Source organism: Gorilla gorilla, chromosome 1 (assembly GCF_029281585.2).
Source record: "Gorilla gorilla gorilla isolate KB3781 chromosome 1, NHGRI_mGorGor1-v2.1_pri, whole genome shotgun sequence".
NCBI lineage: Eukaryota > Metazoa > Chordata > Mammalia > Primates > Hominidae > Gorilla > Gorilla gorilla.
Window position 1 is genome coordinate 9,839,744 of NC_073224.2, and position 27,519 is coordinate 9,867,262.

Below are 27,519 nucleotides of genomic sequence, written 5' to 3' on the forward strand. Positions count from 1 at the left end.
TTGCTCATGATCCTGCAGCCAGTAGTAGAGCTAGGATTCAAACCACAGACTGACTGCAAGACCTGAGCTCTCAACTACATCCTGTGGCCTCCATCAGCTCCACGAGGCAGCCGGAGAAGGCCGCCTTTTTGCCCCAGGCCCCACTCTTCCAGAGAGGCGTGTCTCTGGGTACATCACCCACTCCTTGGCTGTCTCCCTTCCCCCCGCCTCAATCCCAGGCAGCAGCGGAATGCTGCTCCTCCAGGCCTCTGGATCCCTATCTTTCCAGGCGGCCCAGCTTACAGCCTCATACCTGGCCTGCCTCCTGTTACTGCCAGGACAGCAACTCTTCCCTCTGCCTTTCCCTACTCTGCACAGAAGGAAAATGGCAAAGGCAGAGATGGAAACTTCCCAAAGCTGTTGTGGAGGCCAAGTAATTTGGGGCAAGATTGAAAGGTGCTGGTACGAAAAGCGAGCAGAGCGTATGGGACCCGCGTGTCTGGACCATTGCAGGTGGCACTCGGGGTGCGTGGGAGGGATCTAGGCGTCCACGCGTCTGCAGAAGAGCCCGAAGGACAGGGCTGGCGCAGCACTGCTCATGCTGTAGGATGAAAATATTCGGCAACCACTGTCCTAAGGCTAATCTGCCTCCACCCCTTCCTATCCTCAAATTCCATATCTAGTACTGAGAAAAAAAGGTGAGAAATACTTACAGAAAGCATTGCAATTCCAGCTCTCCAGCTACTGGCACGTCTATGGCAAAGAACTTTTTACATTAAGGATGTTATATTTTGTTTCTCTTCAACTATTCCCAGTAAAACCCCTTTAAGGGGAAGATATAATGTGTCACTTCTGTTTTATGCTATTTTGTACCCTGCAAGCTTGGGTCACAGCAGCGTGCTATGGAAATAGTTATTTTTAAAGCAAAATATCATCTGTTTTGCAGCCTAATTATATAGACAGGAGAAGCTCAGATATTCCACATGCACCACAGATTAAAGGGCAAAGACAGAGACCAATTCTGACTCTTAATAGTCCATTTGATGTAATGGAATAAAATGTATAATGTACATGTAGTAAAACAGAACACGAGAACAAAAGGCACAGTTTAGACTGTGCTGAGGATGATAATATAAAATACCTATAATTATACCTGCATGACTCAAAGTAAGAGTCACATTTAGACAATGGAAAATCTACTCTCTGCTCTGTACCCGTTGGAGTTGCCGTAGGCACAGAATTCTGAATTTCACATATGGTGCTTAACTTGAAATAGTGCAAGGTGAGTTAGCCCAGGCCATTTGCTACTATCAAGAATTTACACCACTTCCAGCGGCTGGGGAGAAAGTATAGTTACATAGCAAATGAACACAATAGGTGATAATTAATAGCAGGCAAGAAGCAGGTTCCTCACTGACTTTCCAGATTTTGAGGTCAAGACTGCAGGGTTAAAGGAACACAACTCAGTCTGCCTTGAGTATCCTTTAGTTATATTCTAATATGCAATATTTTAAGTCTAGACTTTGACCAAACCAAATTACCGACGTGCCTTATTCTACCCACAGGAAACAATATAATAACGTCTCCTACACCTGAGCCACACTTTATTAAGCACCTGGAAGGTAGCAGGAAATCCTAAATTCTCCTAATATCACTTAATTCCTATAATATCCCCCAATGCAGAAATCAGCCCCATTTTACATATAAGGAAACTGAGGCTCATAGAAGTTAAATAAATCACCCAAGATCTCATAGAAAATTAATGCTAAATCTAAGATGAAAATCCGAAGCTAACCAGAAAGCATGCAGAAGCTCTTTTAACTCACCTTCCTGCACCGTCGTAGTTCCTCCCAAACTTTGCTGCCCGTTGGAATCACCCTGGAATCTTTCAAGAAATATTGACGTCTGGTTCCCACTCCCAGCCTTTCTAATTTATTGGGCTGGAAGGCAGCACGCACTCTGGGATGCTTTTAAAAGCCCTCCAGGTGAGTCTGATGTGCAGCTAAGTTTGGGAGCCACTGCCTCACCACCTGGCCAGGTTCAGCAATGCTCTGGGTCACCTGCATAAGAAGTGCTGCCTGATGCCCACAGCACGCTGAGGGCTCGTGGTTAGTGGAGGCTGTGGTCTAGTTTGTGCACTTTTGCTCCAAAAAGAATCAGCTGCATAGTTCTTAATAGGTCAGCTGTGTTTCCTCCTAAATCGGTTTCTGCCACTTGTTATTTTAAATAAAAACATAAAATACCATATAAGCCAATGAAATGATTTTGTAAAGAGAGTTAATGTTTTTATAAAAACTCAACTCAATGCTTTGAAAAGATGTGATAAAAAATAAGGATTTTTTGGACGGGTACCATGGCTCACACCTGTAATCCCAGCACTTTGGGAGGCCAAGGCAGGTGGATCGCCTGAGCTCAGGAGTTTGAGAGCAGCCTGGGCAAAATGGTGAAACCCCATCTCTACAAAAAAATATAAACTATTAGCCAGGCATGGTGGTGCGCACCTGTTGCCCCAGCTATGTGGGAGGCTGAAGTGGGAGGATCACTTGAGCCTGGGAGGCAGAGGTTGCAATGAGCCAAGATAGCGCCACTGCACTTCAGCCTGGGTGACAGAGTAAGACCCTGTCTCAAAAAAAAAAAATTTTTTTTAACGATGTTGAATTTGGTGTGAATGAGGAATTACAGAGTGGAAAATACTGTAAGAATCTAGAAAAAGTCTATACCCAGTTGGTTGTAAAGTGTTTTTTTAAGCTCTTAAATCTCTTTGAAGAAATTCAAAGCAAAAACTGAACCGTTAATACGAATGTGGTTCGTGGAAGTCAAATTTTGCATTGAAAACTCAAAGAGAGAGCCTTGGCCCTTTGTGGTTCGTAAGATCAATGAATAAAAATACATTTGTATTATTTAATTTCAGATAACACCTTTATGAATACATCATTTTCTATAATTTCCCTCTAACATACTTGCCCAGTCAGCTGACCGCCTCCTGACTCTGTTGCGTTATGAGGCTTCTCTGACCTAATACCATCCATCTGCTTACGTGAAAGGTAATTGGGGGGTCTTACTCTTCCCGAATCACAGCTCTACTAGATAACACAGAGATTAATTTTTATTTTATTTTTCATTTTTTGTTTTTGAGATGGAGTCTTGCCCTGTCACCCAGGCTGGAGTGCAGTGGCGTGATCTCAGCTCACTGCAAGCTCCGCCTCCCAGGTTCAAGTGATTCTCCTGCCTCAGCCTCCCGAGTAGCTGGGACTACAGGCGCCCGCCACCATGCCTGGCTAATTTTTGTATTTTTAGTAGAGAAGAGGTTTCACTATGTTGGCCATGCTGGTCTTGAACTCCTGACCTCAAGTGATCCGCCGGCCTCAGCCTCCCGAAGTGCTGGGATTACAGTGTGAGCCACCACGCCCAGCCCAGAGATTCTTTTTTTTTTTTTGAAACAGAGTTTCCCTCTATTGCCCAGGCTGGAGTGCAGTGGCGCCATCTTGGCTCACTGCAACCCTGTAATCTCTGACTCCTGAGTTCAAGCAATTCTCCTGCCTCAGACTCCCAAGTAGCTGGGATTACAGGCACCTGCCACCACACCTGACCAGTTTTTGTAATTTTAGTAGAGAGGGGGTTTCACCATGTTGGCCAGGCTGGCCGAGGTGGGTGGATCACCTGAGGTCAGGAGTTCGAGAGCAGAGATTCATTTTTAAAACCACAGCACACATTTCATTTGGACAAAGGAGACCTGAGCACTGACGCAGCGGACACAGCCCCAGGACTGTGGCACTCTGTCTCAAGGAACCTATAGTCTAATAGGGCTTGGACACTGACGCTGCGGACACAGCCCCAGGACTGTGGCACTCTGTCTCAAGGAACCTATAGTCCAATAGGGCTTGGACACTGACGCTGCGGACACAGCCCCAGGACTGTGGCACTCTGTCTCAAGGAACCTATAGTCCAATAGGGCTTGGACAGTGACGCTGCGGACACAGCCCCAGGACTGTGGCACTCTGTCTCAAGGAACCTATAGTCCAATAGGGCTTGGACACTGACACTGCAGACACAGCCCCACGACTGTGGCACTCTGTCTCAAGGAACCTATAGTCCAATAGGGCTTGGACACTGACGCTGCAGACACAGCCCCACGACTGTGGCACTCTGTCTCAAGGAACCTATAGTCCAATAGGGCTTGGACACTGACACTGCAGACACAGCCCCAGGACTGTGGCAGTCTGTCTCAAGGAACCTATAGTCCAATAGGGCTTGGACACTGACGCTGCAGACACAGCCCCACGACTGTGGCACTCTGTCTCAAGGAACCTATAGTCCAATAGGGCTTGGACACTGATGCTGCAGACACAGCCCCAGTACTGTGGCAGTCTGTCTCAAGGAACCTATAGTCCAATAGGGCTTGGACTAGCTCACAAACAGCCAAAATATAAGGCGGAGTAAGGCAAAAGCATAACATCCCCCACACTGCTGAAATTCAAAGAAGACATTACAAAGAGGGGAATCTGACGTCTTTGTTGAGGAGGCGATCGGAGAGGAGCGTGGCAGAGGCAAGGTGCCGTTGTGGTTCCTTTCCTTTTCCCTCCCTCCCTGCCTCCTTCTCTTCCTTCTGTAACCCTGACTTTGGTGGGAGGAAAGGCTGAAAACATAAGCATGAAAAGACCACTGACGGGGTCCCAACTGGTGAGGTCCCAGAAGAGGCAGAAGGGGCAGGAGGAAGAACGCCAGGAGACGGGAGCAGCAGGCCTGTGGGAAGGAGCAGGGGGGAAACTGAGGTAAAGGGACCAGGAGACTATGAAACCAAAAGAAGAGAAGTTGAGGAATGCACCAGGTCAGCTCTGTCTTCTCATTGACTAAGATGCCAGTTACCTGCTGAGAGTGGCCAGGAGGCTTGAGAAGATTAAAAACGGATGTGGTGATGGGAATTCCAGGCTGCATTCTTCAGAATAGTGTCTCCTGGCCAACATTTAAAAACGTATAGATTACAAAAACCTAAAAAGATGAAACTGCCACTTCATTATTGACCAAGCGGGAGATGAGAGCCCTGTAGTGTGTGGACATCCTTGCTGCACAGGGCTTCGCTGCTGGGGACAGCAGGGGACTGGCTGTGGCTCCATTAGAAGCAAGGTTCTCTCCTAAGCCTCTTTTCCCACATCTGCCACCCAAAGAATGGATCTCCAGAGTCATATCCACCACGCAGCCCTAAATACAGCATTAGTTGATTTAAGCCATTCCATGACATGTAAAGAAAACATTTGCGTTGTCAAAAGAAAGCAGATTAGGCTAGGTATGGTAATCCCAGCACTTTGGGGAGGCCGAGGTGGGTGGATCACTTGAGGTCAGGAGTTCGAGACCGGCGTGGCCAACGTGGTGAAACCCCGTCTCTACTAAAAATACAAAAATTAGCCAGGTGTTATGGTGGACGCCTGTCATCTCAGCTACTCAGGAGGCTGAGGCAGGAGAATCGCGGGGAACCCAGGAGGTGGAGGTTGAAGTGAGCTGAGATTGCGCCACTGCACTCCAGCCTGGGTGACAGTGTGAGACTCAGTGTTAAAAACAAACAAACAACAAAAAAAAAGCAGATTAAAGAGTCTGATGAGATGTGTAGACAGATGAGTGTAGCACAGATGTGTGCCCATGTGCACATACATTTGTTTGTGTGCGCACACAGCAGCCCAGCCTACAAAGCCCTCTAATCCTCCCCACAGAGGCAATAAAGTGAATGAACAAATCAAGAGACCCGGTGTCGTTCTGGACCTTGAGCAACAGTTGCTTGCATGCTTAGATTACTCATAAAAGTGGGGCTTTTGAAATTATCTTTGTCAACAGGACAGGTGCGATCTCTGTATCATTAGCGCATTACCCTGAAGTATCACTAGTCCATGCTGAGCATCCCTAACCCAAAAAATCTGAAATCCAAAATACTCCAAGAATCTCAAACTTTTTGAAGGCCAATATGATGCCACAAGGGGAAAATTCCACACCTGACCTCGTGAGGGGTTGCAGTCAAAATGCAGTAAAAACTTTGTTTCATGCACAAAATTATTGAAGATATTGTATAAAGTTATCTTCAGGCTATGTCTATAAGGCATATATGAAACATACATGAAATCCGTATTTAGATTTGGGTCCCATTCCCAAGGGATCATTACATATGCAAATATTCCAAAATCTGAAAACAATCTGAAATCTGAAACACTTCTGGTCCCAAGTACCACCTTGTTTTAGGTGCCCAGTACATGGCGTCGTTACGAGAAGCAGCTCTCTGATCAGTAGGGCTTCAGGGTCTGTTTCCCAGTGCTGGGATTCCCGAGGAGGCGCTCAAGCTATTACAGATTTAGCTTCGCAAAGCAGAGGAAGGCCTCCATGAGGCTGAAGGATCAGTCCCACTAATTCCAATGAGCTTTTAAACAGGGAGATATTTTAAGCTTAATCTAGTGCTATCTGCAAAACAGGGATACATCAACAAAGACTTTTCTATTTTGACTGGAAATGTTTAAAACATTTTTTGTCTGTCTACTTATATGTGTAAAATGCATTTGTGTGTAAAATTATAAATGTAAGATGCATTTGTGTGTAAAATGTATAAAATGCATGTGTGCATATGAGATTCAGACGCGCACACACAGTCTATTTAGTTCTTGCGGCAGAGATCTCTTCTAATGGCTTCTCTGCAGGGTGACTAATTAATAAACTTTCCCCTAATTGAGTTCTGGCTGCCAGGTCCGCAGGGATTATTACTTATATGTAAGTAAACAAAATTTCCATTTTAAACAACGCTCCAAATCTCCTCATTATATTTTAAACAGTTATAAATTCACTGAAGTCAAGTGAGTCCCAGGCGGGGACGCCGTGTGCATTCTGGCCGGGATCCTTTCCCCTCGGGAGGAAAGAGATGTCCCCCAGGTCTGCCGATCGCAGGACCCCTGGACTCCTTCCCCTTCTTTGTTCTCATCTACTGAAACATTAGGAAGGACCTAACAGAGGTTTTGGAAACCATTCGTGGCATTTGCCCTTTCTTTTAACCTGAATGCATTATTTAAAAGCAATTCTCTTTCACAACTTAAAAATAGGAAGAAGATGAGCTGGCTATTAAATATTTAATAAGGGTGCAGGATTCCTTAGGTACTGATTTGGGGTGGATCACTGGGTTTAGGGAATGTCTTGGCCTAAACTTTTGTGGAAGCTGAATTTCAAGTTCTTATATTTGAAGTCATTTAATGAACTGTTTCCTTGTTTTCAAGATTTCTCCCTACTTTCAGATTCCAAACCGAAAGCAGAACTGCAAAAAAGAAAAAAAGTACAAAACCGAAAACAGAGTTGTCCTCAGTTTGGTTTGAAACCTGGAAGGAGGAGAGATAATCCCATCTCCCAAGTTTTTCTGATCAGTGCCATTTGGGAGTCATTTGGCTCAAGGGTTAGATGTTTTGCGAGTCACTCTTTGCTGAAAGTACAAGAAAGTACTACAGGCTCTGATGATGATGATTACTGACAGCTGCTTAAAAGAATAAACTAAACATTTGTCAGACTCTTACATTGTCAGGGCGAAGGCACTACCCAGGAGAAAACAGTGAGGGCAGGGTTCAAGGCCAACTCCCACACAGTCAGGAGAAATGTGGATACAATTGTGCTGTCGATTTTAAAGGTCTGGATCTCCTCATCCCTATCCGAATCCCTGTTTCCTTCTTTAAGAACGTGATTCTAAACGGAAGCGCTCTACATGGTGTGAGCCTGTTACCAAGAATACATCTCCCAAAAGATTCCCGTTCACTATCCTCGGCTCCTCTCCAGTGAGACTTTGCTCACCATCATGGGCTGTCGAGAGAGCTGCCCTCAAGCTAACGGGCCACCTCCCTGGGGCGCCTCGCCCACTGTAAGTGAGGACCAGAACCTCTGGGTTCTTCACAGCAGCCACTGGAGGCAGCTCAGGGCTGATTTTCAGAGCCATAAAAAGCAGCCCCAGTTAGAGGAACTCCAGCCCCAGCTGTGGATATTTTCATTCTGTCCTGGTGGTAGGGTAGGAGCCAAGCCTCCAGGCCCAGTCAAAACTGAAGGAGAGGCCAGGTGCGGTGGCTCACACCTGTAATCCCAACACTTTGGGAGGCTGAGGCGGGTGGATCACGAGGTCAGGAGTTCAAGACCATCCTGGCCAATATGGTGAAACTCCGTCTCTACTTAACGTACAAAAATTAGCCAGACATGGTGGTGGGCACCTGTATTCCCAGCTACTCAGGAGGCTGAGGCAGGAGAATCACTTGAACCCGGGAGGTGGAGGTTGCAGTGAGCCGAGATCACGCCACTGTACTCCAGCCTGGGCAACAGAGTGAGTGAGACTTCATCTCAAACAAACAAAAAAACTAAAGGAGCAGGCAGAGCAGGCAGCAGGAACCAGAAGAAACAAGAGACGCGTGCTGCAGCATGGAGGAGTCTCAAATGCATTAGGACGCTACGTGAAAGAAGCCAGACACAAAAGGCCACATCTGGGCCACACGAGTCCATTCCCACGATATCCTGGATAAACGCAAAACCAGGACAACAATCAGATCCGTGGTTGCCAGGGGCTAGAGGTCAGGGGAAGGGACAAAGGGCAAGAGGGAACTTTAGCTTTGGGCTCTATTTTGATAATGGTGGTGGCTACATGACTGTATAGATTGGCCAAAACTCATCTAAAGACACATCAAAGTGATGTTTTGGTGAAAGTACATTATACTGCAATAAACCTGGATTTTAACAACAGTAACTAAAGAGTAGGAAGAGAGGCACTGAGGTGGAGGAAGGGAGGCGCTTTTGCTTGGGGGCAGCAGAAGCCCGCAAGAGCTCTCTCCCCAGGAGTACTGTTGTCCAGGTCTTTTGAGCCACGAGGAGGCTTAGGGGGAAATCGGGGGAGCCTGTCCATAGATCCCAGCTGGAAGTCTTTTTATTTTTATTTTCTGAGACAGAGCCTTGATCTGTCACCCAGGCTGGAGTGCAGTGGCACGATCTGGGCTCACTGCAACCTCCGCCTCCTGGGTTCAAGCAATTCTCCTGCCTCAGACCCCCAGCTAGCTGGGAGGTGTGTGCCACCACACCCAGCTATTTTTTTTATTTTTAGTAGAGACGGGGTTTCTCCATGTTGGCCAGGCTGGTCTCAAACTGCTGACCTCAAGTGATCCACCCGCCTGGGCCTTCCAAAGTGCTGGGATTACAGGTGTGAGCCACCACACCTGGTCCTACTTGGATGTCTTAATTCTAGGCTTCAGCTAGAACAGCATTACAGGTGTGAGCCACCACGCCTGGTCCTACTTGGATGTCTTAATTCTAGGCTTCAGCTAGAACAGCATTACAGGTGTGAGCCACCACGCCTGGTCCTACTTGGATGTCTTAATTCTAGGCTTCAGCTAGAACAGCATTACAGGTGTGAGCCACCACGCCTGGTCCTACTTGGATGTCTTAATTCTAGGCTTCATCTAGAACAGCTTTGTTGACCATCTCTGCTTTAGTTAATGAGCTTTACAATTTCCAGTCCAGGGTTAGACTCTTAACTCAGTTTTCTGATTGTTTTTCTGGCATCCAGTGTCTTTGAGACAATCATGCAGAAAGCGCTGGGAGCCAGTTGCCTGTGTATTGAAAGCCCAGCAGAGCGGGACATGGAGGAACCACGGAAGCCACTGCCCGGCCAGCCCAGCAGCCCTGTTGCCCACAACCTGCCTTAGGAACCCAGTGAAATCAACAGACCACTTTGCCCCTAGTCCAAGATCCCCACTGGAGACATTCAGCTGATCTGGTGCTCAACTCTTTTGGGCATAGAGTAAACACTACTTCATAGAAGGCAGAGAATTGCACCCCAGCCCGGGCTGACTTTGGAAACACAGCCAAGAGGGGTCTGTAGGGGCACAGTGTTGGGTTCCTGGCAGGGCAGCTCACTCGAAGAGCAGGCACCGTACCTGGGTTTTGACAGTAAACCTTCACTGACGATTTGAGGGAGGCAGCCAGGGTCTGGGTAGTTATTCAAAAGTCTGATTTCTATGCTATTTTAAAAAACATGGCCCATACAGTGGCCTCAAGCTAATGATAATAACACACTGCCGGAGTGCTTTGGTGGATAAATGTTGGTCTTTCTTGAGGAGCATTTTTGGGGTCTGTGAACAAAAAGATACTGTTAGGCAGTTGTTTTCTTTTTGTAACTTTGACCTCTCACATTCTCATGGCAATGACATTTGTAAATTACCTTTACCAAAGCAAACTCCTTTCCCTGGACAGTTCAAAAGTGAACTTCAGCCCAGATACTATAATTATCTTGAATTACGAATCACTGAACTGCATATTGCAGTCTATTAAGAAAAGTTTGGCTAGGCATGGTGGCTCATACCTTTCATCCCAACACTTTGGGAGACCAAGGCAAGAGGATCTCAAGACCGGGAGTTCTAGACCAGCCTGGGCAACATAGCAAGGTCCCATCTCTACAAAGATAAACAAATAAATAGCTAGGTGTGGTGGCATGAGCCTGTAGTCCCAGCTACTTGGGAGACTGAGGCAAGAGGATCACTTGAGCCCAGGAGTTTGAGGCTGCAGTGAGCTGTGATCGTGCCACTGCACTGCAGCCTGGGTGACAGAGCAAGACCCTGACACACACACACACACACACGTCATGGTTGCCCAAGGGGTTTCTGGCTGGGGCCAGAGCCGCTAAGGAGGCAGGAGGGTGGAGTGGCCGACTTACTTCCCCCTTTCCCGCTCTTCTCCATCCGGTACTGGTAGATGTGCAGTGTGAAGAACACGTGTGAGTTGCGGTGGTCGTCCTCATCACAGTCCTGTTGGTGGCTCCTGCGGGAGGCAATGGCGGCATCCAGGAAAAAGGCAGCCTTCTCTGCGGTGGGGGCCCGCAGCTCGCTCTGGTTCTGCAGCTGGAAGACAGAAGCCAAGAGATGAGGCTGCAGGCCGAGGAGGGCTTGCTGTCACTCATGCCTGGGTGTCCCCGGCACCATTCAGCTGGCTGTGGGTTCTGTGTAGTAAAGCCACATGCCTCTCTAAGGCCAAAAACCCTTCTGAAACAAGGTGCTATGCTCATGTGCAATTCTCAGCTTAATTAATTCATTTCTGAAAATTAATATTGAGCATACTTATTGGATGAAACCTATTTTTACCTACTTTACAACCTAAGTAGAATCTGGAACTAGTGGGTGTGAAAAGCTGGGAGCAGATGGCTCATCCTTATCTCTGCAGAGGGCGGCAAACCAACACCCCTGGCTATCCATTTACCTAAGAAAACAGGAGCGATGTGACTGCATCTTGAGTCCAAAGATTAGATTGTTTGGAGACAGGTAGGTTGCAAAATGTGATTTGAGACCTCATAGCAGTGGTGTCGCAAATATGTAAAAAAACTTGGTTAGCTTTCATTTGACTCCTAGTTTTGCAGTTATTTAATTAAAGCCAATTTTAGGCCATATTTACTAGCATAGTTATAAATAAGCCAGTGTAAAGGGCACCCTCAAACACTCACGATACTTGAATGTCTCATCTAAATTTAGGAGATATCTATTTACCTTTAGTTCCTGAATCCATGCTCCCGGCATACTCATTAATTGATTAAAGAAAGCACACAGGGTAATGTGTCAAAATCTTATGAAAATACTTGGCAATTATTTTAAACCTGAATCACAACGATCACATTAACAGAATTGAACCAGCACTCCTCTTTTTGGGGAGAAAAGGCAACTCATGTTTCTGATTTGTTCAAAGAACTAATTCGCAGTACATGTCTTAAGGTTGGTACAAATTCTGACAATTTTCTACTCTAACTATACAAATAATTTTGAACTATAAGAGCCAATATTTAGAACCTGAGGCCATCAAAATCCTCAAATTCAAAGAGAGATTCTTTCATGTTCACAATTTTGTCTCACTATGGAAAAATAAACCAAAGAATTTAAAAGATTTTTCAACAAGAATTAAAGGGAATATTGGTCTTTTCTTCTTTTTCTTAGCCTTCATTTAACCAGATTTTTCACCCCTTAGTGGAACTTCATCAATGAAGTTCTAAAAACGAATGGGGGTGAAAGCATATTTGAATGTCTAGAAAATGCCTGGAACAGGAGCAGTGGGTCGGATCCTACTGATTGCATCACAGACACTATGTAGATACTGTCTCCGCACATTTGATGCCTCAGAACAGTGATTTCCAACATGTGATCCCTGGACCGGCAGCATGAGCATCTCATGGGAACTTGTTGGAAATGCACATTTTGGAGCTCTACTCTGGACCGACTGAACTGGAAACTCTGGAGGGGTGCCCAGCGATCAGTGTTTAAACAAGTCCTCGAGGTGACAGACGAAAGACGACTCCGGGAAATGGAGGGATCTGAGGTGCTTTAAGCAGGGGAAGAGCATGCTCAGGTTTAAGTAATGAGTGTAACAGGCCACGGGAGGTATCCTCACCTGTGCAAACAATCCCAGTTGGGAAGAGGCAGGTACTTATCAAACGGAACACCTATCTACAAAAGGAGGCATCTGACAACACGGGAAAATAAAGCCTACTGTTAGAGACTGGAAGGATTGATTATTCTGGATATGAATGAATTGCAGCTCCCGAGTCATTCCTACATCTGTTGTCAAACAGCAAAGGAGAGACCCTCCCAACAGGCTTAGCATCCTGAAACGGTGAACTGGAGCTTCTCTCGGCTTCCATAGTTCTAGCAATTATATCACGGTTCTAATTAGAAAGTGGTTATTAGTTTTTCCTGCAGCACTGCTAATCCGGCTGTAAACCGGTGCCAGAAACAGTTTATAGAGTCATCAACAGCCCCGTAATGGCTCTAGCTATTTGTGCAGAGCAGTAAATATTCCGGTTTGTTGTTAAACAAAAGAAAGATTGTTACTTTTTTTTTTTTTGAAAGGGGCATAAAGAAAGTGAATTCCATTTCTCCCCCAAATGCTGTAATTGTGGTCCCTGCTCATTGTCAATTAGAGTCAAGGTACAAATATTTAGACTGGGCAAGCAGATGGCCCCACAGCTGCAGGCCATAAAGTTCCAGTCCACTTTAAAGTAAACACCCGTAAGCCTCTGAGTTTACAGGTTCAGTGATTCACGGGTGGAGCTGCCCCAGCCTCTGAGGTGGGGAGGGAGCCACCTTGGGGCGAGCCAGGCTTCAGAAGCAATCACCTGTGTGCCGCAGATGGGGTCCTCACACAGGTACACGCCCGGGGACTGGCCGTCCTGCAGGCTGCCCGTGGCCACCTCCGACAGCAGGTCCCGCAGGTTCTCCTCCTTCCCCCACACTTCCACGGCGGAAACCCGGACTGAGAAACGGGCGCCGGTCTTTTCCTTGCGTTCGTTTATGAGCTTGAAGAGCCAAGAGATGGCACAGGGAATGATGCCCAGGTTCTGCATGGAATCATCCTTTCCGATCATGGTGTAGGATTTTCCTGGGAGAACCAGGGAAGGAAGAAAAGCAGGTTCAGTGTCCAGGCATCATTCCACAGAGTCTCCAAAATACATGCCAAGGATATAGAAGAAAGGCACAGGGAAGGGGGGAAAAGGGAAGAGAAGGAACAAAAATGAGAGAAATAGTATTTGACAAAACAGAAGGCATTTTCTGGTATTACTAACTAAATGGCTATAATAAAGAATGCTGGTTGGGCTCAGTGGCTCATGCCTGTCATCTCAGCACTTTGTGGGGGCCAAGATGGGAGGACTGCTTGAGGCCAGGAGTTCCAGGCCAGTCTGGGCAACATACGGAGACCCTGCCTCTATGAAAAATTTTTAAAAATTATCTGGGTGTGGTGGGGCATGCCTGTGGCCCCAGCTACTTGGGAAGCTGAGGCGAGAGGATCACTTGAGCCCAGGAATTGGAGGTTACAGTAATCCATGAGCATGCCACTGTACTCCAGCCCAGGCAACTGAGAGCCCATCTCTTAAAAAAAAGAAACAAAGCAAGAGCCCAGACATGTGACAAGATTAAATCACCATGTACCTTGAGGAGGGCCCCAAATATCACATGCTATCCAGTTCCTGCACTGCTTTACACACAGTGGGAAGGCAGGGCTTTTTCATCATCATTATGGTTCTTTTTATAGTCACCCCCCAGATTAAGTCCACATATTCACACTTTATATCCTGTCTCAAGTTAAATGCTGTGTATATTTTTATGGCATGAGCAAATTCTATTAAAACCCAGATCACTGCTTAGATCAAGATCAAGAGGAAGGGCTGGGGAGGACGGAAGTGCAGAGAGAGGCAATGGCTTTCTGTCCTGGCTGAGAACTGGCCTCTGTGAGCTCCAGCAAGGCCTCTGTTGGAATCTTTGCCAAGGGACAGTGTTTGAAGCTCCTCAATTCACTAAACATATCAAGCATGTAAGGGCAAGGCCTGGGGAGCAGATGGCCACAGGTCAGAAGTAAGATGGGACTGTGGGGGGATTTATGAACCCCTTGTTGGGGGGCTCTGCTGCCTCCTTTCCCAGACGCTTCAGCGCTGGAGTGTTCCCGACGGTGTGCACCGCTTTCTCCAGACGCGTCCTGGGCTCTGGGCTTTGCTTGGAGGTTGCTCCTCTGGCTTTTACAGGGGTCCAACCACCAACCCATATCCTCATGGGTGGGGTGGTGCAAGGGGCCCTATCTGCTTCCCAAACAGCGGCTGCTCAGGAAATGAATATTTTCCTGCCTGCCTTCTGGGCTTGACTCTGACCTGGACCAAGTGGGAACAACTCTGCTACTTCTCTTTCCATCTATTTGGACTTGAAGGCTTTCCTACATGAATGGGTGTCCACCTACAATGAACAACATAGGTTTTCGTTGTATAACTTGTTATTGGTTATTCAGCTCAACACCTAAGAGAAACGCAGCCCTTCCTGTCATCAGAGAACTCTGGGAGGGAGACAGAGGAATGCATGGGATGACAGGGAGCTCAACGAGCCGCATGAGAAAGTGAAACTCTCACGAACCCAGTTTGGCGTGGCCGAAACAGAACACGCAGCCATCTGCCCCGTTGACCACAGACTGGATCACCTCTGCCACGGTGCCTGCACACACTTCAGCCTGTCAGACACAAGAGGAGACACGAGCCGTGAATGGACCTCGCAGCGGAGACACCACTAACAACGAAAGTGAGCCCACCTTCCTGGGGCTTCGGGTCCCAGTGTCACTGTGTTCCCAGGTGGGTTGGCCTCTGTCGTGAAGTTTTGGAGATGCTCAGAACCCCAGGCGACCTTCCGCCCTTTGCAAGCCTGAGCATTATGCACGTGAACTGCAAACCACCCTTCTGCTAATCCGTGGTACGTTTCAGCGAATGCGTCTGTAGAGCAGGCAGGAGCAGGCTGGAATGGGGGCACAGTGTGCTCATGAACCTCATTCCCTTCCCTCATCTGCGATTCTGGGCTCCCGGATAAGGCCTTTAAACTCTCCACTCACCCTCTGCTGACACACGTATACATAGAGTTTATTAAACAGGCCAGGCTTATGAGAGGGAAAAAGGTGACCCACCATTTCACAAGTGAGACCTTGAGAAACACCATAGTTCTCATGTAAGCAAGAGGTTTGTGATATATATCTGCTTTCTCTCCTGATCTCTTTCCTCATTTTCAATTCACACCTTCCTCATTTTTTTTTTTTTTTTTTTGAGACGGAGTTTCAGTCTCGTTGCCCAGGCTGGAGTGCAATGGCACAATCTCAACTCACTGTAACCGCCGCCTCCTGGGCTCAAGTGATTCTCTTGCCTCAGCCTCCCGAGTAGCTGGGATTACAGGCATGTGCCACCATGCCTGGCTAATTTTTTGCATTTTTTTAGTAGAGAGGGGGTTTCACCATGTTGGTCAGGCTGGTCTCAAACTCCTGACCTCAGGTGATCCACCCGCCTCGGCCTCCCAAAGTGCTGGGATTACAGGCGTGAGCCACTGCTCCCGGCCCATACTCCTCTTTTCAAAACCTGCCTTTTCTTTCTTTTGCTACAGATACATTCAACATATAGAGTATCAGTCACCACATGGTACGTTATTAGGTGTTCTTTGGCCGGGTGTGTGTGTCTGGTCTCCAATTTGATTATTAAATCCTAGACAGGGACCAGGCTCTCGATGATGTTTTGTATTTCCCCTGAACACCCGCTAATACAGAGCTCTGCGAGCCATCAGAGCTGTCAGTTTTGTGGACTAAGTTGGAGATCTGGGAAATGTCCTCTTTGTTTAGCACCTGAGACTTGTCACAGAAGCAGAAAGATAGCATTATTCGCTGTGCCCTGTTGCTTTCATTTCTGTCTCGGGGCCGGAGTCAGGGCTCGTGGGAGCTCCGGGAGGCAGTGCTAACATGGGGCTTTGCAGCCCTCGGGGCAGCGTGCCTCCCGGTGGGCACCTGGGCCGTGAATGTTGTTATTCAGCAGCACAGTGAACCCAAGTATTTGGAAATCAGTTTTCTCTCCTAAACTAAAATTGAAAAACCACACTTCCAACAGCTGTCACTTGTTCCAGGGTGGTCCCCAGCAACTCTGTGGGGGGCGGGGGGCTCCTCCTGGGCCAAAGGGGGTGGCAGGACAGGTCTGCTGTACGGCACACAGGATCTTTCAAACCCCCCAGGACTTAGGCAAGGAGAGCCCAGTGCTAACCCTGAGACAGAAGCAGTAGCGTCTTGATGGAATTTGCCAGAGGCGTGTCTGCAGAGCAGGCAGAAGGCTGCCCAATGGACTAAGCCTTCTTTGGACATAAAGTGGGATGGGAGGCAGGAGGCTGAGAAATCACCTTGAGCTATACATAAAATAAGCTGTATTTGATTCTTGAGCCACCTGGGAGAATGTTGGCTGTGTGTGGACCATACTGAGTCACCCGTGCAGAGGCCGGGGGCAAGAGGAGACCTGCTGTGCAGAGTTGGGGCGGCATCCCCGGGCACAGTTCCCACCCGGCTCTCCACTGAGAAGAGCGTGGTCAGCGGGCTGTCCATCTGGTGTGTGTTAAGAGCTGGCAGGGGCCCCGGAGGCCCCTTGCTGCTTCCCCTGGGACCTGGAGAGGCATGCAGCCTTCTCGAGCACAGCCCCCATGGGCAGGGCCAGGTCTGCAGGAAGGCTCTGCCTGCCCACAAGTCCAGGTTCTCCAGCAGGGGTGTGTCCCAGCAGAGACGTGTCCCAACAGGGGCAGCCAGCGACTGCCGAAGCCACTGAAGGGTCATAGGGATGGCTCTCAAAGGCAACCATGAAACAGGACTGTTCTAATCATTGTTTAGCTTCAGGAAGCTGATTTCCTTAGAAACGAAGAGAAAGCACAGTTTCTAACTGCCCGGGTCACCATGGCGGCTGCGGCTTCACAGGCTGAAAATGAGGACTGGAGAGCACAGGCCCACTCCGCACACTCCCTCCTTTCAGGCTTGGGGGCTCCAGGGGTGCCCACCCTGTGGGGCTGAGTTTGCCCTGGCCAGCAGCATGCTGCTAATATTGACAGTGATAACAGTAAAAATAGCCACATTTGTTGAGCACTTGCTGTGTTCCTGGCTCTGCTGTGAGCACTTCCTGTGTGTCAACTCGAGGAATCACACGGCCTGATGAGGAACATCGTGGTCATGTCCTCACCTGACAGATGAGGAAGGACACTGAGGTCCAGAGAGGTTGAGTGACTCGCCTGAGGCCACACTGCTAGGAAATATTGGATAAAATGGCGGGAGGTCAAAGATACAACACCATACCGAGCAGGATACAGAGAGGTTAATGGGGGGAATGCAGGAAGGACGTCTGCTCGGGAAAGGGACTTTGAACAAGTGACTTCATCTTTGAGTCTCGGTTTCCTTGTGTGTCACATGAAAACATCAGTGCCTCTCTTCCTACCCCACTGAATTCTAGGAAGAGTCAAATGTGTTAATGTCTACGAAATGTCTTGAAAACTGCAAATTTATACAGACATGTAATTTATTATAACACTGGAAATTTGAATGAAAGTAAGGCATTCTGAAATGAGCGAAACTCCAGTATTGAGCATACTGAGCTCTGCAGCCGAGTGTGAAATGTAAACAAAGACTAGCAATTAAATTGGACCCTTTTTCTGGAATAAATCTAAAACTCATTCATAGTCCATGCTTAATTTAGGGTTTGCTTTGGAATTCTTACAACTTGTGGAGATTTGCTTCTGAAAAGTTTTAACTGTGTTAATGAAATTATTTGTAGGCCATTTGTTAGACCCAATGTCAGGTTTAAATTACTGAGCCCATTGGGTGGTATGCCACACAAAAAATGTAATAAGGAGAGAAACCATAGAACTTATTCATAAAGTACTTTGTCTTCTTGGGTAAAACTCTTTGGGGAAACCACATGCTCAACTTCTTAATGAATGGAGCCTGTAACATGTGCTGTGTGCCCACGGTGTAATATAGGAGCCCGTGAGAACATCACCACCTACTCTACTCAGATGCAGCCTGGAGGAAATTCACAGAGGCTGCAAATGGTAACTATTCGCACTGTTGTTGTCAGGTTCTGCTATAGGTTATTAGTTATTATCCTATACGCTGTTTAATGTAAATCTTGATAAGCACTAGAAACTTACCAGAAAGATGCAAACTCCAGGCAAAGTAGGCCATATCCTATAACCTGGGTTATTCATTTCTGCAATCAGTTCTACACGTGTGTCCCTGCTCCCTCCCCTGCAGGAACAGGTGCTGTTTCGTGCCACTTAGAGGCCCATCTTCACCAAAGCTCCAGGGTGAATCCAAAGGAGAACAGATATCTACTAGCAGCTTTAGTTGCAGCATCTGGTGAGGTCTGCAGTTCATTGGCTGCCCATGGCTCAGGAATCTTGGTACCCTGGGCCCCCAAGTAGCCTCCCAATTATGCTCATAGTAGATTAATAAAAATGGCCCCAATTCTCCACCCCAGCCTGGGTGCAACTCCCTTGCAATGTGACTTGGAGCTCATCCAATCATTAGAAGCAATCTCTTCTCCATCTCATGAAGCTGAGCCAGTAGAATCCAGCAGAAGTGATATTGGGTCAATTCTGAGCTTAGGCCTCCAGAGACCTGCATGCATGGGTCCTGGATACTGCCTTGAGAACTAGCCCAAGCTAGCCTGCTGGATGATGACAGACAATGTGGAAGAGAGACCAGCTGACCTGGTCAAGGCTATTCTAGACCAGTGTAAAGCCAGCCAACCCCCAAAGACATGTGCCTATGGTGTGATATAGGATGATTTTATTTTGCCTGGCTAATATCCAGCCAAGATCCACAGAGCTGCCTGCCCAACCCACAGCTGATCATAGACATAAAAATGAGCTGAGCTAGGACCAGAAGAGCTGCTCAGCTGACCGATGAGCAATGATAAATGCTTACTGTGTTAAGCACTGAATTTTAGGGTGATTTGTAAGGCAGCAATTCAGCGAATACAACACCTATCCCTGAGCCTCTCTTCTTCCCCTTCACTCCACTGAGCCAGGCCACAGGATGCATGTCAGCCTCGGTTTCCCTGCCTTGCACTCTGGTTCCTTACTAGGGCTACAGGCTTGCCCTTAACCCCAGTGTGCTTATACAGGGCCTAAGAGATGGCCTAATTCTAATCAGCTCCCTGAAACATTTTTTTTTCCCTTCGTACAATGCCCAGGCAGGAGTAGGGTCCTACTAGATCTGTCACCAGCACCTTGACGCATTGTCCTTGTCCCTTTCTGTTATCTTCCTGCTTCTGTGTGTGATCCACTGACTGGCTCACACTTCCTTCTCCCCAAGGACAGATTTTATTGAAATCCATGCACACTGATCCTGCCCAAGGTCTGACACCAGTAGTTCAAAAGCACTGGACCATTTGATGGAGCTCAGATTGACTCCTGAAGGAACTGGTCCATCAGAGTGCTCCAGAAGACACCCTCCCAGCTCAAGGGCCCTTGTGAATGAGTAAACGTTGCCCTTTCATCAACATTGCCTGAGCCTGAGAGGGGGCTGATACCCACCTGAGAAGCGTCTTGTGGAAAAACTGCATCAAAGGCAAACATCTTTGGAGGAACCTGGTTGCCTCTCTTTTGGAAGGCATTTTGACCTCCACAAGTCAGGGGATCGTACAAGGTGATCTGCTTCTTCCGTGGGTCCACCTTTAAGAAAGAGCTGGATTCTGAAGTATCTCGAGCCAAGGTGGAACAGATGCGAAGCATGACTTTCACCTGTTAAGAAAAGATGGGCAACAGCATGGATGAAGACAGCTGGGTGTTTTACGATGGAGCACCCTTGTATACTCTGCGATATACATGCACATGGCAGCACTGAACTTTCTCAGGATAAATTATGATGAAATGCACAGTGAATTAGCAACATCATCCTTGCTGGGTCATGGGAAAACTGATTTATTTATAATTACCAGGTAGAATATTTTGATATGCCCATTACTTCAATATGGAGCTGGCACATCATGTTCTTTGTCTTCCTATTAATATAAATTGAATATTAACTGCGCCCTCGTGGCCCAATTACACAGATGAAAAGGTAGTCTGGACTGCCAAACTATAGGGGCTGGTGCAGTTTCCTTGAAGCTCACAGATCAATAAACCATGCACATAAAAGTTAGCTCCGTAATTTACTCCTTGGCTCAGCTCATCAGGACTCTGGGAGACAAAAATCCACAGTTATTAGTGTCATCATTAAAGAACCGTGAAATGGCCTGCTTTTAATGGCCAGCATTCGAAATGTGTTCCAAGGGGCAACAGTGATAAAAGACTGGTCTGCAACGTGTTATTTGGGATCCCATTAAGTGAGTGCAGAGAAGTTGTCGTTTCAGAGAATGGAAGTGCATCTCTGGAGGGAGCAGGAGGCGCTGCCCTTTAGCCCACGTTTCGCGTGATTGAACACTGAGCACCTCTGGTGGCCACCACCAACCCAGCCCCGTCCTGCAGGCGAGCGAGGTGCTTCTGGAAATGCACAGTCAGCCTTGGGGTCCTAAGGTGAACAGAAATCAGGCTGAGGCCTCACACGGGTCTGGAAGCTACAGTCCTAGGAAAAGGGACAGCATTTGCTCTAACTGGCTCTTTGTTGCTGTGTTGTGAGTTCAGTCCAACAAATGATGGGCACTTTTTTTGAGCACCTACTATGTGCCGGGCACTGTGCTAGGCATGGGGGATGCAAAGATATGTAATGCATAGAGTAGCAGGATAGACACAGATACAGGCAATTTTAGTAATATGTGGCAACTTCGGAAGGTATGCACAAGGATTATTTCTAAATTCCTCTCTGTGTCTTGTTCTCTCTGTCTCATCCGTTGTCAGGTTTGGTGAAATCTCTGTCATGCAATTTTGGGGAGGAAGGGTGGTTGTAATTTTTAAATAAAATATTTTCAACATATAGAAATGCTCAAAGAATCATAATGTTGTGCAAGACGGAGATCCTCCTGCCAATCTCGACTCTCTCTGCTGAGCCATGAGGACTAATCTGCAGTGAGCAAAGCTGAAGGTAAAGAATTCCAAGGGCACTGGGTCCGCAGGTGTCCTGCACCATGTCCCCGCTGTGCTTGCCTTCTAACTTAAGAACAGTTCTCCATGGAGATCTGGAAGCCAGTGTCCCAGTAGAAGGAGCCCGAGTGTGGGACGCGCTCCACCTCTGAGGGTTTAGATCTTGCTTCTCACACTGAGGTCATAGAATGATCCCTGCCATTTTCTCTCATATGCCAGGACTATGCTGTTATCTACACAATCTCATTTAATCCTCCCAATGCTCCAGGGTGTAGGTATGCCTGTCCAGATTTTACAGATGAGAAAACTGTGTTATATAACTTGCCCCACATCACGGAACCTGTGGGTGGAAGACTGGACTTGGATCCCACCTCCAATGCCTACACTTTTTCCATCATGCCAGCTGCTGCCTCCCACAAACAGTCACACTTCTCAGAGCCCCCATTTCCTCACCTGTACAGTAGGAATAACAATGCCCGTCATATGGGCGGCTGTGCAGACTCAGTGAATGGGCATGTAAAGTGCTGAACATGGCCCAGGCTTGTCTTGAACTCCCACCTCTGCCTCCCAAAGCACTGGGTTTACAGGCATGGGTGCCACGCCCAGCCTCAAGCCTTACCATTAACGCTGTGATTGGAAAATGATAAGATATCATGATCCAGGAGGAGGCAATTCAAGAGAGGAGGGAGGAAGAGATCTAGGAATTGAATGCCCAGCATGTGGGCAGAGGTGGGAGTTCAAGACAAGCCTGGGCAACATGGTGAGACCCCATGTCTACAAAAAGTTAATTAAAAAAAAAATAGCCAGATGTGATGGTGCACACCTACAGGTGCCAGCTACTCGGGAGGTTGAGGTAGCAGGGTCACTTGAGCTCAGGAGTTCAAGGTTACAGTGAGCTATGATCATGCCACTGCACTCCAGCCTGGGTGACAGAGCGAGACCTTGTCTCTCAAAAACAAAACGGCCAGGCGCGGTGGCTCACGCCTGTAATCCCAGCACTTTGGGAGGCCAAGGCGGGCAGATCACAAGGTCAGGAGATAGAGACTATCCTGGCTACCAAGGTGAAACCCTGTCTCTACTAAAAATACAAAAAATTAGCCGGGCGTGGTGGCGGGTGCCTGTAGTCCCAGCTACTCAGGAGGCTGAGGCAGAAGAATGGCGTGAACCCGGGAGGCGGAGCTTGCAGTGAGCTGAGATCGCGCCACGGCACTCCAGCCTGGGCGACAGAGTGAGACTCCGTCTCAAAAAAAAAAAAAAATAGCCTATAATCCTAGCACTTTGGGAGGCCGAGGCAGGCGATCACCTGAGGTCCGGAGGTCGAGACCAGCCTGATCAACATGGAGAAACCCCCTCTATACTAAAAATACAAAATTAGCCAGGCATGGTGGCGCATGCCTGTAATCCCAGCTACTCAGGAGGCTAAGGCAGGAGAATCGGTTGAACCCGGGAAGCGGAGGTTGTGGTGAGCCGAGATCACGCCATTACACTCCAGCCTGGGCAACAAGAGTGAAACTCTGTATCAAAACAAAACAAAACATGATAAGGTTTTAGAACTCCTTGCCCTGGACTCTGGATAGCGTGAATCACAAGCAGGATACCGTGGGGGATTCCCGACAGACAGAGCTAGTTATGAAGCACTGGGCCCAACAAGGCTCCTATTAGTAAAACACAGTGAAATCCCACACAGCCGCTCCATACAGGACAGTAACCAGTAGGTATATCTGCATTCCATTCTGGCAATTTTCTTATCCACTGTGACTTTCTAAGGTCTGATTTCAGTTCCACTCATGCCTACAGATCTGCCCCAGTTACACAGCATGTGTGCTAAGAGCATGCATTCAAATCGCAACTTTGGGAAGGTCCCTGGGACCTTCAGGCTCTCTGTAAGCAAATCTCCTAGCCCAGCCTCTGAGCATTGCAAGTCAAGGATGATGCAACGCCAGGCAGAGCTGATGGAGCCCATGGCCCACTGCTTTTCTATTTCACAATTTTGCATGCAATTTCTGGGTAACTAGAGGTGCTGAATGTAAAATATGAGCTCAGCCAGGCGAGGGCTGACAAGGAGAAGCGGGAAAGAAGGGGCTGAATGAGTGAGTCATTGGTCCAGAAGGAATGCTCCTGCACCTTAACGAAATCCCGAGCCTGCGGCTCATTTTCTGCAGAGAGGCTGAAGATCCCAGTCGCTGGTCTGGCCAAAGAGATACGCACAGTTCTTTAAAAACCCACTGAGCTCCGAGCTGGGGGAAAGGCCACACTCCATTCTTTTCTTTGCAATGCGTCTAAATAAATGGACTTTTTTTTTCCCTTAATGGAAGGAAATTAAGTTTTTCTGCTTCACCTCCTTTGTATCATTACTCCTTTAGTCCAGCACTCCACTTCCTGCTTAATCTGCTATAATTAAAGTGCTTAGGAGATACCACTTGTGATCAAGAAAGTCCCTCGGACTTGTTGCCAGGAGTTCTTGCTTTTGTCACTAACGCCCTTAGGTTCTTGGCAACATCTCCTCCAGCCCCGCCTCTCCCTGCTGCTCTCCAGAGAGGGTCCAGGCAGCTGTTAACAGGCACGGCCCTCTCCCCAGCTCTCGGGCTCAAAGGGACGGTCACTATTTCACTCCCAAGGGTAGACCTGCAGGGAATGGGATCCAGAAAGCTAAAGGAACAGCCTGAGTGGTGGCCAGGAAGGCCCCCTGACACCCTGATTCAAGCAAGAAGAGACTGGCATTTCCTGCACCCAAGTCCCCACTGGTCGGGACCTCGCTCTGCCCTGTTTGTTTATTCCACGGATGGATTGGGACAGCTGTTGCTCTGGGCAGCAGTTGTCTTTATGTCCTGCTCATTAATCAGTTCAGCACCTTGTTCTGGACGGCATCATGGGACTGAGGGAGAAAGGAACTGTGAGACACTCACCGAGAGAGGCAGAGCCTCGCTCCCAAACTGCACAGACGCTCCATCAACATGGAGGCGATCGCTGCCACACAGCCTGACTGGAGGCTGAGGAGGAGCAGCCCCGTCATCACTCACCGTGACCACTACACGTGATCACAGCAGACAGATATTCCTGTTTTTCCCTCGTCACGGAGTGCAGCCACATGGTGCACATATAGGAGGCTCTTCATGGCCTGTTTCTCTACCCAGAAGCTGTCCAGCTAGAGGTTTTCTGCAGACTCAAGCGTTCAGGAGGGCTATGGGCAAATGTGACCACTGGAAGGATCCCTCAGCAATAAGAAAAAGACTACAGATGATGAGAAGGTTGCAGGAGCAAGGGAGAACTCCATCAGTGCTTCTCATGCATGAGCTTTGTTTCAACTCACTTTGTGGATACCCACAATGAAGGCCCTCTACAGACACACAGGAACCCGAGTCTTGGCCACAATAAATGCTCAGTAAGAGTGTGTAGGTGATGATAAATAGTTTTTACCCCTACAAGGTTCTAGGCTACAGAGTTAAATTCACCACTGGCCTCTTCTGATCCCTCATCATCTCTCTATCTGAACTAAAGGAGCATGCTCTAACCCAATACAAGGAAGCTAAGAACCTTGAAAAAAGGTTAGAGGAATTGCTAACTAGAATAGCCAGTTTAGAGAAGAACACAAATGACCTGATAGAGTTGAAAAACACAGCATGAGAACTTCATGAAGCACACACAGTATCAATAGCTGAATCGATCAAGCAGAAGAAAGGATAGCAGAGATTGAAGATCAACTTAGTGAAATAAAGCGTGAAGACAAGATTAGAGAAAAAAGAATGAAAAGGAATGAACAAAGCCTCCAAGAAATATGGAACTATGTGAAAAGACCAAACCTATGTTTGATTGGTGTACCTGAAAGTGATAGGGAGAATGGAACCAAGTTGGAAACCACTCTTCAGCATATTATCCAGGAGAATTTCCTCAAACTAGCAGGACAGGCCAACATTTAAATTCAGAATATATAGAGAACACCACAAAGATACTGCTCGAGAAGAGCAACCCCAAGACACAAAATCGTCAGATTCACCAAGGTTGAAGTGATGGAAAAATGTTACGGGCACTAGAGAGAAAGGTCGGGTTACCCACAAAGGGAAGCCCATCTTCCCTAGACTAACAGCAGATCTCTCTGCAGAAACTCTACAAGCCAGAAGAGGGTGGGGGCCAATAGTCAACACTCTTAAAGAATTTTCAACCCAGAATTTCATATCCAGCCAAACTAAGCTTCATAAGCAAAGGAGAAATAAAATCCTTTACAGACAGGCAAATGCTGAGAGATTTTGTCACCACCAGGCCTGCCTTACAAGAGCTCCTGAAGGAAGCACTAAACAGGGAAAGGATCAACTGGTACCAGCCACTGCACAAAGATATCAAATTGTAAAGACCATTCATGCTATGAAAAAACTGCATTGACTAATGGGAAAAATAACCAGCTAGCATCATAATGACAGGATCAAATTCACACATAACAATATTAACCTTAAATGTAAATGGGCTAAATGCCCCAATTAAAAGATATAGACTGGCAAATTGGATAAAGAGTCAAAACCCATCAGGGAGCTGTATTCAGGAGACCCATCTGAGTCACACATAGGCTCAAAATAAAGGGATGGAGGAAGATTTACCAAGCAAATGGAAAACAAACAAAAAAAGCAAGGGTTGCAGTCGTAGTGTCTGATAAAACAGACTTTAAACCAACAAAGATTAAAAAAAGACAATTAAGGCGTTACATAATGGTAAAGGGGTCAATGCAACAAGCAGAGCTAATGATCCTAAATATATATGCACCCAATACAGGAGCACCCAGATTCGTAAAGCAAATTCTTAGAGACCTACAAAGAGATTTAGACTCCCACACAATAATAGTGGGAGACTTTAACATCCCACTGTCAATATTAGAGCAATGAGACAGAAAATTAATAAGGATATTCAGGGCTTGAACTCAGCTCAGGACTGAGTGAACCTAAAAGACATCTACAGAACTCTCCACCCCAAATCAACAGAATATACATTCTTCTCAGCACCACATATTCTGAAATCGACCACATAATGGGAAGCAAATGCAAAAAAATGAAAATCATAACAAACAGTCTCTCAGACCGCACTGCAATCAAATTAGAACTCGGGATTAAGAAACTCACTCAAAACTGCACAACTACATGGAAACTGAACAACCTGCTTCTGAATGACTATTGGGTAAATAATGAAATGAAGGCAGAAATAAATAATTTCTTTGAAACCAATGAGCACAAAGACACAACATACCAGAATCTCTGGGACACATTTAAAGCAATGTTTAGAGGGAAATTTATAGCACTCAATGTCCACAGGAGAAAGCAGGAAAGATCTAAAATCGACACCCTAACATCACAATTAAAAGAACTAGAGAAGCAAGAGCAAACAGATTCAAAAGCTAGCAGAAGGCAAGAAATAACTAAGATCAGAGCAGAACTGAAGGAAATAGAGACACAAAAAATCCTTCAAAAAATCAATGAATCCAGGAGCTGGTTTTTTGAAAAGATTATCAAAATAGACTGCTAGCCAGACTAACAAAGAGGAAAAGAGAAAAGAATCAAATAGACACAATAAAAAAATGATAAAGGGGATATCACCACTGATCCCACAGAAATACAAACTACCATCAGAGAATACTATGAACACCTCTATGCAAATAAACTACAAAATCTAGAAGAAATGGATAAATTCCTGGACACATACACCCTCCCAAGCCTAAACCAAGAAGAAGTTGAATCCCTGAATAGACCAATATCTAGTTCTGAAATTGAGGCAGTAATTTCGCAGCCTACCAACCAAAAAAAGCCCAGGACCAGACAGATTCACAGCTGAATTCTACCAGAGGTACAAAGAAGAGCTAATACCATTCCTTCTGAAACTATTCCAAACTATAGAAAAAGAGGGACTCCTCCCTAACTCATTTTATGAGGCCAGAATCATCCTGATAGCAAAACCTGGCAGAGACACAACAAACAAAGAAAATTTCAGGCCAATATCCCTGATGAACATCGATGCGAAAATCCTCAATAAAATACTGGCAAACTGAATCCAGCAGCACATCAAAAAGCTTATCCACCACGATCAGGTCGGCTTCATCTTTGGGATGCAAGGCTGGTTCAACATACGCAAATCAATAAATGTAATCCATCACATAAACAGAACGAATGACAAAAACCACATGATTATCTCAATAGATGCAGAAAAG

The 27,519-nt window shown here is 46.9% G+C and overlaps 1 protein-coding gene across 2 annotated transcripts in view; it reads right to left on the bottom strand.

Moving 5' to 3' along the window:
- The window catches only part of KIF26B (kinesin family member 26B), a 554,735-nt gene that overhangs the window by 89,403 nt on the left and 437,813 nt on the right, over positions 1-27,519 (bottom strand). For both annotated transcript variants that reach the window (XM_004028696.5, XM_055373932.2), the window contains 4 exons: positions 19,851-20,057; positions 14,895-14,988; positions 13,115-13,377; positions 10,676-10,859 (listed from right to left, as the gene is read on the bottom strand). In XM_004028696.5, coding sequence (XP_004028745.5) covers positions 10,676-10,859; positions 13,115-13,377; positions 14,895-14,988; positions 19,851-20,057 — 748 coding nt within the window. The remainder of the gene's footprint in view (positions 1-10,675; positions 10,860-13,114; positions 13,378-14,894; positions 14,989-19,850; positions 20,058-27,519) is intronic.